Source organism: Schistocerca cancellata, chromosome 11 (assembly GCF_023864275.1).
Source record: "Schistocerca cancellata isolate TAMUIC-IGC-003103 chromosome 11, iqSchCanc2.1, whole genome shotgun sequence".
In the NCBI taxonomy this organism is placed as follows: Eukaryota; Metazoa; Arthropoda; class Insecta; order Orthoptera; family Acrididae; genus Schistocerca; species Schistocerca cancellata.
This window is the reverse complement of record NC_064636.1, coordinates 10,874,631-10,888,802: the sequence shown is the minus strand read 5'-3', so window position 1 is coordinate 10,888,802 and position 14,172 is coordinate 10,874,631. Positions and strand designations below refer to the sequence as shown.

Below are 14,172 nucleotides of genomic sequence, written 5' to 3'. Positions count from 1 at the left end.
TACCCAACAGACATGACTATTTTGATAACTTCCTTCGGGAACAACACATATTGAAATTATAGCATTAATCCTCAATAAGTTTGTGAACAACTGCCGGATTTTTTTGTACATTATTTTGTCACGCAACTGGCCCAGGTCACCACAATAACTTATCACAGTGGGCTTCTGGAAGATTAATTTCTGAAGCACAGATTGGATACTGGTCACCTATTATCTAAACAAACATGGGGAAGGGCAGGGAAGGAGATTGAGCTGCCCAATGTTATCAGAGCTAGGGTCATTAACTGATACCACTGAACTGATTTGCGTGACCCCCCCTCATTATACAGGACACTGCACATTAAGTTATACCAGCAGGTCATCAGTATCACATCTAGCATACTCTGAAATTTTTAACTGTCTTGTTCTCAAACTCACATACGACTATGTAAAGCATCCAGTTATGTGCCCACCTACATCTCACAGATAGCATTCCACCGTTTGTTTTGTTTGTCAGATCTCAGTTTTCTATATTAATGCTCAGGTTAGGTGCCTCTGAAGGGCAAGGGGTCCCAACTGCTCTGTGCAGGTGCTGGCACTGGATGCCAAGTGTACGTAGCATTAAAAATTGGGAGAGGATTTCAGAGGACAAATGGAATATTTCTTTAAGCAACAAGGCAGCTGCTTCACTAAGCCAGCTATGAAGTGTCCAGCAAGCTGTAGCCTCACCACATGCCCTTCCTGACGGAGGTTGTTCGCTTGCAGTTTCTCTCTCGGAGAGTTGTATCGATAGCTAATGCAAATACACAATAGCTACCTTCTTATCTCTCCTTCTGACGTATTTAAAAAAATTCACTCAAAATATATTAACATTTAGCATGCAAACACAAACACTAGCCTATACAAATACAATCATAAGATTCAATATACAATAGCGAACTTGCAAATACAAGTCAGAAAATATGTACAGGGTACAATCATTTCCTGAACTGAACAAAGGGCAAAGCAGTCTGACAATACCATTACAGAAAATATCTTCTCGCAATAGCCCGATACGTTTCATCTGCACTGCAGAAACCATTAATTGGAAAAGCGAGATTGGGGAGTCAAAGCCCAAACTTTGGAATCTCATAAAAGTGCAATTCCTTAGTCACTGAAGGCCTAATTTTGTGGAAAGTCTTCTAAAATGGGCAACTTTTGCTTACAAAATTGTTAAGATTTTACGGCCACTTATCGAGATGCCTGCTGGCTTCCGGCTCAGGTTCTTCGGCCAATGTTTGATGATTTTTCTGATATTTCTCCAGCACGAGTGGCTGGTATTGTCAGAGCTTCACCCTCCATTACTGGTGGTGGACTCTCACAGATTATACGTACCTCGTGCACCAATGTCCGAGGGCTTCTCCACAGTCATTTTTGGCGTGGTTTCTCTATTGCTACCTGCAACTGGTGTTTGCTGCAGCACAGGAATCCTGAATCAGTTCACCTTGAGGCTTTTTCTTTCTCACTGAAGCTACTCTCATGCTTGGGTATTTTTATAACTTCTCTGAACTAGAGGGTGTGACAGCTCTTCTGTTTTGGTGAATTTGACTATGTGGTCAGCCTCGCACAGTGGGACTGATTTCTCCACCTGCCCCAACCGGCAATGCCTTACGGTTTGTAATACTGGTATTGATCGATCGTCCAGCCATTCAATCATAAACTTTTCCACATGTACACGGTATGGGGTATATTCCCAACGTCGCAAGTGGGTCACTTTTCTCCTTTGCCGATGCGAGACACTGTTTGGTCTTTTGTCAGTTTACAAAGAGCCTTTGTGCCATGTTTGTGCAATGTATGACTATTTCTGTCTGTAACTCTGTGAAAGTATGGCACAAAGGCCTTACCCGACATTTGTTTTTCCGATGTGACACTCTGCTAAGTGTCTGAATCTGTTACACTTCTTATATAACTGGTGGAGTACTCGTTGCTCCTCAGAATGCTGTGCAGGGGTAGCATCTCACATCTGAGATGCTGCAGTTCACATATTCATCTTTGCTTGCATTAAGAGCATATTAAGATCACTAGACTCGTACACTAACTGGTCAGTACTTGCATATGTCAGTGGTGGAAGTTCAACAGCTGACACCCTTGCATTTTTTGTTTTTCAGGTATGATAGATTAGCCTACATAAAATGCATCAAAACACACTGTTATCTGTCCATTATTTAATATGTTTTCAGAATTTACTTTGCAGTTTTAGTTTTGTAATGAAAAGTGTGTCAAATATCACAAAGTGATTTAAATACACAGCAAATATAAATAATAGGCTACAGTACTGGCAAATATGCCCTGATGCATCCACCTCATACTTACCAGCTTTACAGATTATAGACCCACCTGTGTTTAAAACAATAATTATTACTGAGGAATATCGTGAGTGTAGCACACAATACTTCCTATGGCTATCTTAAAATGTCATAAGCTCATGTAAAATTTAAGCACCGAAAAAATCAAACAATTTTACGGTCTTTTAATCAATTAAGGATTTGCTTACAGTAACTTAAAATATACTATGCATATTATAATAGTGTATCAGTACTTATTTAATGATCTGGAGACCTGTAATTCAGTTTTAATTGCTTCCTGGAAAGTTTAGAAAATTGTGCTTGTGTTACTCTTATAGGGGACGATATGGCACAGTACAAAACGATTAACTTACGAAAAATATGTAATGAACTTACAGGAACTTTCTTCTGCGTGGCAACAACTGCAGTGTCTACTCCCTTCAGGCCCACCGACGTTAGCCCTCCTTGGCTTATAGCTTTGAATGCATATTCTGCGAAACGAAATTGGGCGTTTATACCGAACAATTCACTCTACGTAAGTATAAGGCAATAAACAGCAGCAGCATTTAACGCAAAAACATAGTAGTAATTTTGTGATGTATCTCCTTTTAACTGTACAAAATTTTTAATTTACTCATCACTGCACTATATATATATATATATTTAAAAGACACATTACAGCATTCAGTAGTATTACCAGATAGACATTACTACTTCACTCTCAAATTAAACCGAACCTATAATTTAGCTTTCATGACTATGCACAAACACTACCCAGTCGTAATGCGTAACGGACCAGTAATAGACATGTAACAATCTCGTAAAAATAAGAAACAATACATAACAACAACCAGTCCCATACATGAATACCTAAGGTAAAGAAGTACAAAATCTATGCACCCTTAACCTAAAAGTTCTTCCATTGTGTCAAGTCATTGAGAAACCACTTCTTTTCAGACTTAAAAGTAGAACATGGCAGAAATCCACTATTACAAATAACGAAGCAGATATTCTTAAATTTAGCTGTAGGACTCACCAACTTGATATAATCTCCCTTCTGGAGAAAATATAGTAATATGTCTATCGAACCCGGCACTACTACCTCGCGCCATAGTTACTTACTACTTAGTACTCAACAGCAGTTGACGACCAATGACGAGTTCGTGAAAGCTAGCGAAATGAGGGATGCTCAACTACCGGACTTACCGATAGGTGGCTCTACCAGCGTCCAGCTGATGACTGTCGTCTGTATTGACCGCCATATTCGAATTTGGCAAGAAGTTTCTCTCGGTCTGTACGGTGTATAAGGAATTAAGTATTATCGAAATGGTGATTTCTTGTTCCGCTTTCAATTGTACGAAGCGATGGAGTAAGGAAAGTGACTTACCATTTCACAGGTAATAGGACTACCGATACAATACGATAAAAATACAGACTTAGTGCGTTTGCTAATTCGATGTTTTTGAACAGGTTTCTTCTAAAGCACCCAGAGCTGCTAAAGAAGTGTATTACTTCCGTGAAGCGGAAAGGTTTTAATCCTACGTCTTGCAGTTCTCTTTGCGGAAACCATTTGCGACAAGATGGTTACATAGTGAGCCCTGGAACGTGGAGGAAACGTTTCAAACCCTAAGCAGTGCCATCAGTTTTTGACTTTCCGACTCATTTGATGCCACCAAATAAATAGCCACGATGACATGTTGTTAGGATTTTGAGTGACAACGAATGCTTCTCCATTTGAGGTAGCTAATTAATTTCGTTGCTATGTGTGTGCTTTTTACTTTTGTGAATTTATTTCGTACGAACACAAATGGGCTACATAGGTCTAAGCAATGTTGTAATACAGGTCCATATTTTTGTTTTTAGCGTTCTGTCATAGAATCTGTGCTCGATTTGCCCGCTGCAGAACCTACTGATTGCGTGGAGAATGTTGTCAATGAGAATTCTTCCGTGGAAAGCATGTCCCAATTATCCAATGCAGAAGCTGCGAATTGTGTCAAAAACGTTAGTATAAGGATGTTTTCACACGCCCTAAGTTTTCTTATAATATTTTTTCATCAGGCCTTGAGTTATTTCAATCATATATAACGAAATTATTTCTTTGTTTCAAAGTACAGTTGGTTCTTCAGTAATTGATTGTGGTATACTGTCGAAAGTAGAAATGGAAGACAAATGTATACCAGTTCAAATGTGCCATGAGAAAGTTGCTCTTGGGTAACAGTGTCACTGTAATGAATGAGAATTGCTCAAATTTTAATGTGTGTTGTTTGCCACCTGTTTATGATTTTCATGCAAGAAAGCATGTAGTAGAAAGTGATGAAAGTGCTGCAGAAAATGAAATAGAGAAGTGGTGTGCACTTCTTGATGATAAGATTAAGTTCTCATTTTACAAGCAAAACATAGTCTATTATACTGCAGGGTATGTGTCATTGCTGTTGTCAAGGCAGATCACATGCAAAGACTGCCTTCACATACTGAAGCCACCAATAGTTAAATCTGCATTAGAATGTGATGCTCTCTATGCTTTTCCCAATATGGCCAGTAAAAATGCATTTGTAAATTTTGTTAACCAGGGAGAACTGGTTAAAACAAGTGGCTGCGTATACTCTGTTGTAGAATACTCAGATAAACTGTTTCAGATGTTTGTGATTGCTGGGGATATGCGACGGAAATATATACAGGCCAAGATTTTGCATTCTGTTAAAAATAATTTTGTAGATTACCCATTTCCTGCTCTTGGTCATGATTACCATTATGAAATTGGGATTGAGGACTTACATCAGACTCAACTTGTTTGTAAGATTGCATCCCTGTAGTCCTGCATACGCTTAAAAACATATGGAAAAAAAAATGTCTGCTGAGAAAATTTTAAACAACAAATCAAGTATAAGGCAGAAGTTAAATAAACTCATATTGTTTAATCATGTATAGTGCTCAAATTGGAAAAGATTATGTAATGGAACATTCCATGCAGATGGGTGTGACATTTTGACAGCTTTTTTAAAACTACTTTGTCCATAGATTTGTTGTTGTGTAATGATGAACTTCAAAGGACGAATCACATTGAAGTAAAATTAACTCTTTACATCCTGTGTAGATATTGGAACAAAATTCTAATTGTTTATTATATAAGCTTATTTTAAGATGTTTGGTGTTACAAAATATGCACTTGCATTAAAAACAGGTGATTTGTGTGAAATTAATGGAAAAAAAGTTCTGAGACTTATTTGACAGTTGGCTTTCAGTGTGAGAAAATATGTCCCTCAATAACAATGTTAACTTGAATTTTTCACTTTAAGAAAACAGTTTAATCACAGGATGGGTGTGATCTAATGAAGTATGCAGTGGCCCTATGTTTCAAACAGTAATGTTTGTGGATACTCTGCAACATAAGAGCAATAAAATTGTTACTCTGTCAATTCTTGTTTTAATACTTCCTAGAATGAACACAATGTTCCAATTGATCGTAAGCATTCTTTTTACTTTAGAACCATTCTAGAATAAGGGAGCCTGAGTCAGGCGAAACCTAATTCTCTGAATTTTGTCTTTATTTTGCTAGGCGGTCTTTCTATTATATTTTCCTGTGTTGGAGGGGGGGGGGGGGAAGAGAATGCAAATAATCATATAGAATTATCTTTCTAGCACTACAAAGAACAGAATACAGTGATTGGAGTTGCACTTGGCAATTTAGGAAATTTCAGTACTTGTCACATGCCTAATTTTCATCATTTACCTTAATTATACGGTTGCACTTTTTGCTGATTTGAACTGTGTACTAAATGTTAAAAATATTTTGTTGTTCATAGTAATAAAAGCATTTCATTTTGTTAGTTCATATGTCCCACATGGAACTGAAGTTATGACGACAAAGGAAGGAATTAACATTAAGGAATCTTACTTCACAGAAATTATGTAACAATGGTTACACTTTTTGCTAGTTAACGTTAACATAAACCATTTTGTTTTCCATTAAGAGTGAAAGAAGTTGCACGAGTCACGTGTAGAACAAAGTTACCCATAGGGAACTAAAGTATTTTACGTTTGAGTTATTGCAGACCCAAAGTATTGTGATCTTCATATTTCTATTTAAAAAAGTTTCTAACTCAAATTCACAGACATTTTGGAATCTGTACATACATGTGTGTAGCAAGGTACTTTTCATGTGCCATGTGGAACCTTTAATTTTCTGGTTTAAATATAGTTTATTTCATGAATTACCTTTAATACCAGCACTGTCTGAATGCATTATTTACCATTTAGAAGAAGAAATATTAGTGTACAGAATAACAAACCTCATGAAAAATGCGAGAGATTGTTCTGTACAGAACTTGGAATGGCTCTTTATCAATAGCAGGTAAAAAAGAAGGCTTCTATTAAATGTTCAAAGAAACCAGTCAGCACCTCTTAATTCACCATACAGGTGATACAGTAATAAAACAATTTACTTTTTCAGAATTTCTGGTAAGTATTAAAAGTGTGAAGACCTATTCAATTAGTATTTGCTTTACCAATAACCTGTAGTACAAGCACATGTAGAAGCAGGTAATTATGGGAGTAAAGAGTTATGTTAAAATTAAAGATACTGACTGGTATTACTTGCTCACAGAACATTGTAGTTGCTGTACAGTTAATGCTGTAAGTGGTGTACACAATGTGATTCCTGGAGGACAGAATATTCTGTTATCCTATGGGAGTGCACTGGTACCACACCTATTGAAAGTAAGTTTTGCTGTGGAATAGTTGTATCAGATGTCTGTACCAGAAAACAAATCTCCACTGTGACACCCTTATGTTCTTGGTATGCTATTAGCTATTTATTACAGGAATACTCTAAACATGGAGGAGGGAGGGAGAGAGAGAGAGAATGTTACTCTTTCCAGATACTGTTCTATTTCTTCAAACCAATTCTGAATTCCTCAAGTTATTACATATTATTTACTGTACATTGTCCAGCAATACTTCTGTTGTTACTGGATAGTTTGTAATTTGGCACTACCTTTGTGCCACTGGTATTGGCCAGTGTACTTTTGCAGATAAGAAACTCGGCTGGACTAGAATGTCCTGTCAGTATAGAACAAATTCAGACAATATGGAACTTTTTACACTAAATTTGCAATATAATGACACCCTTGTCTCACACAGATTGTAGCAGCCATTGGGGTGCCTGTCTGGCCGGCTTCTGCAGCTTTCAGTTTCAGGTTTGGTTTTTGCTTGGGCCCTATACTGACAACCAAAAGACTGGAACCAAGATTCAAAGAAATAAAATTCCATGGTTATAATTCATAGTGTAATTAATTTTGCACACTGACATGTTTTGAATTCAATTTTAAAATAAAACCATGGTACCAGTCATTGTTTGGGTGTCAGACTGGAAAATTACAGTTATAAGACACCCCAACCATAAAATTAACAGCTGTGATCGATGTTATTTTCAGCAAGTTCCTTCACTTCCTACATCATCATGGATCAGTCCAATATAATATTAGTACTAGACTTAACTTCCAAATGATACAAGTCATGCATTTAAGAGGAGGTTTAACGTTGGCCTTTGTGTTTGTCTCATTTAAATCTATTTCTTGTCTCGTATCAAAGACTGAAGCACTGTCAAAAACTGGTGCTTCTACCTTATTACTCAGTTAAAATACACCATGCACGTACAGCCGTTAATAAAATCATGGCATTTAAATTTCTGATCAAAGAGAGAGCCAAATTCGTAAGTGCATGTTGCAATTACAGTGTCAGCATATATGCAGATCGGTAATGCATCACTTCAGATAAAGAAAAATAATAAATTTTTCCGTTTATACGTAAGTAATACTTTAACAGTTCAGTTGTAATTTCTGTTGTCAGTAAAGATACCCCTAAACAACCGCAAACGATGTCAACTTTTTTTTTTTTTTGAAGAGACGTCTTTACTGTTTTACACACTTGATTTTCCGAATTATACCTGTAGTTAAAAGCTTTGGCACGTAAGGTAATTCGTTGACCTCCATTGAATCTTAAATAGTGTTTTAAAACGGGGAAATAAGTAAAGCACTCATAAAATTAATATTAAACGATTTATAGGTCAGCTTGTCAAACTTCCAAAACACACTCGAAATTAGGAATTTCGTAGCAGAACTGTCACTGTTTTTTCTCGCTAGATTAGAGACACTTCATTATGTTGATGTGTAGATATCTAGAACATCCAATATAAAAGACTTATGAGGGCGCAGAACAAAAAACATTTTCATCCGTGTTTTGACACTTGGTTTTTTGCCAAATTCAGATATGGCGCACACCAGTGATCTCTGGCGGACACTCAATGATACGAACTTTGGCCGGTACGCGCTAGAGCCATCTACCGGTAGTTCCGGTAGTTGAGCATCCCTCATTTCGCTAGCTTTAGACGCCTGTATTTTACACTACCAAAGATATTACACACACTAACAAATTTCCAACATCCTTGACTTATCTCAATTTCTCGAATTATCACTTTGAAAGAACATAATTAGCATAAAATATCCACAATAACATTTTTAAATGTACACTTCTAGTGGATATCATCTCAAACCACAATAAAAAATGAGTAATGAAATATACTGATACTCTTTGCCCATTGCTGACAAGCCTAGTCATCAATACAGCGACATCGCATAAGTTTTTAAAGGAACTTCCAGGCTTCTGACTTTCTGCAATGTAAGTTCTGTGCGCGTTCAAAACAAAACCGTTGTACTTGGTGATAAGAGTAATTTTACGTTTATGGCATGGAAACAACAAAAAATCGTTAACGATCTTCCGAATCAACTTGCCACAGATAGAATTTTAGCACAAGTCGAAAATAATAATACACGAAAAAGAGACGTATTAGAAGCGTAAAGTGTATGGTATACACTATACTGTGTGGAATGCACACCCGTTGAAGTTCTATGATTAACAGAACTGTGCAAGAACGAAGCACTATCACTCTCCCCATTTAAATAGCAAAGAGTGGAATCTGAACAAATAAAAGTTATTATAGACATAAACAGAATATTCCGCAGCAATAAAGCACGGTATAGAACAGAATGGTCGGTATGCACTTAATGTCACACGTTGAAAGACAAGTTTTCCACGTCAGTAAATGTACAACATGACAGTTACTTGTTATTGTGTGTCAAATGCAATATGCATGGACGAGGTTTGTAACGCAGAAGAATTTCAGTGGAAGTTTCCTCAGTGGATATTGTGGGAGGCAGTAAGATGTCTCTTTTGAAGAAGATAAAAAAACAACATACATTTGGTAAGCTCCTTTGGTAGTTTTCCAATTTGTAAATCCATTTGCAACTACTCAAAAAGTGTCAAAAATTTGGGAATATAAGCAGAAGATGACGCGAAAACGACAGGAAAAGTTTTGCAAGATATAAGTATAAACTCTACCCTTTTCTATCACGACAACGCCACAATTTCTAAATCAGGAGAATCAATGGGCCGAAACAAGAATCAGATATGCAAGAGCAAAGCATGAGATTATTTTTGTTGCAAACCTGTATCCAAGTAAAGTCACTGCTGTTGGTCACAGTTAATGAAGCTCTATTAAGTCTGTTTGTATAGAGTTAATTTAAATATATAATAGCGTCTTTGATTCCGCTACTGTAGAAATCCCACGGTTTTCATGCAAAGAACATGTCGTGCCATGTTTGGAGAGCATTTTCACCTGGAAAGGAATTTTGTTTATTTATTTATTTAGATCCAACATCAACTGATTACAAAAACTCTTTTTGTAACAACTGTAGGGGCACCACCGTTTAGAATAGAGGAAGTTAGTTTTGTCCAATATTCTGAGCACAAGGTACAGCCAGGTGCGGGCCAGATTGCACACCAACAGTTGCGAAGTAGAATAGAGGCCACAGGGCTGGCAAATTGGTGAAAGAGAATACATAACGGTTTTGCATGTCGGAAGTCACAGGCAGAAGGGGCCCACTGGCCAACCTAGCGTGTTATGCGTACGTGACACGAAGCGGCGCGTATGGAAAAACAGAGGCGCACAGCCGCGCATAAATAGGTATGGGTTTCTAACGAGATTCGTTCAAGTGTGGCAGCTCTCCTGGACGGTGGGGCGTGTCACACCACCACCACCAACATGCAGCAGCAGATGGGGCACCAGCATTCCAGTTCACTGCTGATCGCTGGTTCGACCCTCTGAGGCCGACTCGGGGTCCGTAGCCAGCCAGCAGCGGGCCACTCCACGGCTCGCTACCACTGGCAGTCGTCCTGGCTTCCAACGAACGCCAGAGGCATGCGAGGCGAGGGCTGCAGATTCGGATACCGGATCACGGGCGCTTTTTGTCACCACGATCTCAGCCACGCCGGTGAGAAGGCCGCAGCTGGCCGCCTGCGGCTCTCACTGAGCGACGCATACCGCCGATACGTGCACACTGAGTGGGAGTATGCTGACAACATCCTGCACCAGATCAAACAGATTTTGTTACTTCGTAGTAATCCGGCTGCAACGAATTTTTCCTTTTTATATACAGTTTCTCTGTTTGCCATAGGTTCGACTACTCATAACATCTCTGTTAAAGAATTATAATCAGCTGCCTTCTTATCCCCATCACTTTGACATTACAGAACTAAACTCCAAGCATTACCCACCAGATATCTCAAAGTAGTATCTAAACTATCGCCGCCTGTGACTGTCATTCTAATTGACACATTTGGCTTCTTTACTTTATGTGGTATGAACATTAATAATTTGTTGTTAGATTCAAAGCTCATCCAAAAATAGTTTATGGCATCTTTCATGTCTGCGGTGATAATTTTAGTCAGAAAACAAGCATGCGACACATCGCACTTTTTTGGTCATTCTAGGACCCACTTTCTCTTTTTCCTTGTTTTCTGTTATTTATGAGCTATAGCTACTATAATTAGACCACATATTTTCGTTGGGTGTTAGACGTCTTCACCTTGTGGCATCGCATGGTCAATACACTATATTTTGAGAGAGCCTCAATATGTCAGAAGTTTGACAACCTAATGTTCTCAGTTTATACAGAATGTGTGCAAACTCCTTTGGGTCGATTCACACTTGATGGGCAAGCACGAAACGCCAAAACATTCCATAACATGTCTCAAATGGCAGAGTTTGCACAGGCTGTCAATTGAACTGAACCCAACATCTGGGTTACACAGCAAGCAAGTTTTGACGTTGACAGTGGTGTCGGAAGGGTGTTATCTGGTAACAACCGACAATAACCTGTTTTCACCGCTCCCACCAGGTAAGACACCTGTACATGATCAAGCAATTTGTCAGACTTCACAATTTGGTAGTGTAATGGTTTGTTTGCTGTGTTTGTCAAACATAGAATCTGTTTGACACATTAGGGGAGACATTTTGATTGCTGGCAGATTTGACAGGATGTAGAATGTTGTCTGTGTCGATGTTTCGCCAGCTATGTATAGTGAAAAAGAGTCTTTCTCAGAGTGAGTTTCCACAATTGTGGGGAAAACAAAGAAGCTCTGGTAGTTACCAAGCTGGTGGAAGTGTTGCATCTTTCACAGCATTATATAACATACAAAGACGTGAAAGGAAAAAAAAAACAGTATTCTGCAGTGGCAGTGCCATAAATAAAAAAATAAAAAATCTGTTCCCTCCTTGTGGTATTTAAGTTAATTTGCCATCAGATTTATAATTTCACCCAATTCCTTGTTTTCTTTTACATACATAGCGCTCTTAAGTCAATGCAAAAATGCCATATCTACCTTTACAGTCATTCCCACTGGTGTCAAAATACTTCGCAAGAGCTGCTTCAAAAGTAAGGTAAAATTTCAAGAACTTTGTTGGTAACTGCACGGTTTTTGTGAAAAGCCCATCAATTGGAAATAGTGAATTTGACAAACACATTTTATTATTTCATGCTCATTAGTCCAATAACTCATTGGCGATAGCTGCAATCTCATTTCTTAAGTAACTCACGACACATCTCCACCCACAGCAATCTTCAGCTCTTCTCCTCGTGGTCTTCTGCCTTCGATTTTGCTTTGCAAGGTGGTCTTCCGTAAATCATCACCGTCTCTTGTCAAAATGTCTTCAAGGAACTGGAAGTATATTTGATTCTGGTAGATAAAATTCTTTTGATGCTGTGTTCTGCTACGAAGAAAACATTGGTTACGCTTTTGTCTGTGTTACATAATGCACCTTTCGCCAACATAAAACCTGGAAGGTGTCAATTTGGCTCTCATTACTACCTTTTATGTTCCTGGTCTGAGATGTATAACATCATTTAGAGGAGCCTTCACAGTAATTCACAGATCCAAGGAGAAAAGGAGGGCAGTTCATGGAGTCATAAAAAAAATTGTGTGTTTCCAAAAATTAATCTTCAAGTTCCTGAACAAATTTTCTGATAAACATAGCACGAAAACAATCTAAAATGGCAACAAGTTCTAGGGAAGTATAAGCTGTACTTACCACAAGTTACTTTTCAGTTGATTCCCTGAGGCCTGCTTCCATAGCCAAAAGTTGATTGACCATATGCGGTTCAAAATACTGATAACAAGTCTTGATCGGCCATTTGGATCGCGTTCGTGCAACCATTGCCAAAATTTGCTTGACCATTTGGCATTCTAACAACTATGAACAAAACTTGGTCTCCATTTTGAATCGCATTCGTACTTATATGGACGAAAGTTGTTTGACCATTAGGCGCTCGAACTACAATGAACAAAACTGAACCGACCGTACTACCATGCACAAAATTAGCAGGAAGATGCGGCGTTCCACTCACTATGCACAGAACTTTGATCGACCATATGGAGTGGAGTTCATACTACCATGGACAAAACATGATTGTCTGCACAGCGTTCGAAGTATCATTCATAAACGTTGCACGACCATCCAGCGACCGAACCACAGTCTAACATAACAGTAGCGACACTAACTGCTGCAAAAGATGTTACCGTCTGACAGATGGAGCGACACTAGCTCTCCAAGCGGCGAGTAAGGAGAACGTCAGACGCGTCGTAAGTATAATGTTCGTTTTGGATCATTTCCTACGTAATTTACGAAATATTTGAGTTATTTTCTTGCCTCTAAGGGTTTGTGTAGTGCCAGAAGGCTTATGTATTTCTACAAAAGATTCTAAAATAAGCGCAAGTATGGAAAAAAACCGTGACTCGAGTGGCAAGCTAAAACACATTCGTGAAGAAACACTTGTGACGTTACAGAGAACTGCAGCTTACCACGTTGATATCAAAAGAATATAAACACACAGATTCACACGTAAGAAGTACAGACATGTACCTCTACATGCAAAAGCGATCGACAGCTCATTTATCGTTCTGTAGACCTACTGTGTGTAGCGGGACTTTGAATTTCCCCGCGCTACACTCGTTCCCTCAGATAAAAAATATCCCGGCGCAGCGGTATGAGCGCTCGACGGCAGAGAAACTACTAAAATTGTAACATTTTTTTGTTTTCTATTCGTTTCTTATTTGTCTCTTGATAGCCAAAGCGGAAGGCAGACGTGATCTGATGAAGACGTTAAAAAAACTTATTAGCTAGTCTTGATCTGATTTTAATGTGTAGACATGTTGTGGAAGTTGTTAAGAAATTCGGAGGATGGAAGTAGCAAAGTAAATTAAATTGCATACAGTATCAAGATGATTTTCATTGGTATAAATGAGTGATTCCTGGACTATTGCAAGATTTCAGAGCAGACTTTTCACGCAGAAATGAAGGAGATTTTTGAAGACCTGGATGCCGCCCGAAAGAAGACAAATTAACCTGGTAAAGGATGATCCTTCATCTACGCCACTTCCCCCTGTCAGTTACATTTTGTTATTCTCTGTTTCTTTTCAGTAAGTTTTGTAGTGGAAATTGGTTTAACTTTTGCTCAAAAACGCCACAAGGACCACC

The 14,172-nt window shown here is 38.4% G+C and overlaps 2 protein-coding genes across 2 annotated transcripts in view; both read right to left on the bottom strand.

Moving 5' to 3' along the window:
• Positions 1-3,476, bottom strand: part of LOC126108700 (proteasome subunit alpha type-6-like) — a 31,987-nt gene extending 28,511 nt beyond the window's left edge. Inside the window, exons 1-2 of the mRNA XM_049914017.1 lie at positions 3,340-3,476; positions 2,700-2,794 (exon numbers count right to left, since the gene is read on the bottom strand). Of these exons, the coding sequence (XP_049769974.1) occupies positions 2,700-2,794; positions 3,340-3,415 (171 nt within the window). The 5' untranslated portion in view covers positions 3,416-3,476. The remainder of the gene's footprint in view (positions 1-2,699; positions 2,795-3,339) is intronic.
• Positions 3,477-12,215: 8,739 nt separating this feature from the next.
• LOC126108723 (uncharacterized protein C1orf50 homolog) overlaps positions 12,216-14,172 on the bottom strand; it is an 83,961-nt gene continuing 82,004 nt past the window's right edge. Inside the window, exon 5 of the mRNA XM_049914055.1 lies at positions 12,216-12,356. Within this exon, the coding sequence (XP_049770012.1) occupies positions 12,231-12,356 (126 nt within the window). The 3' untranslated portion in view covers positions 12,216-12,230. The remainder of the gene's footprint in view (positions 12,357-14,172) is intronic.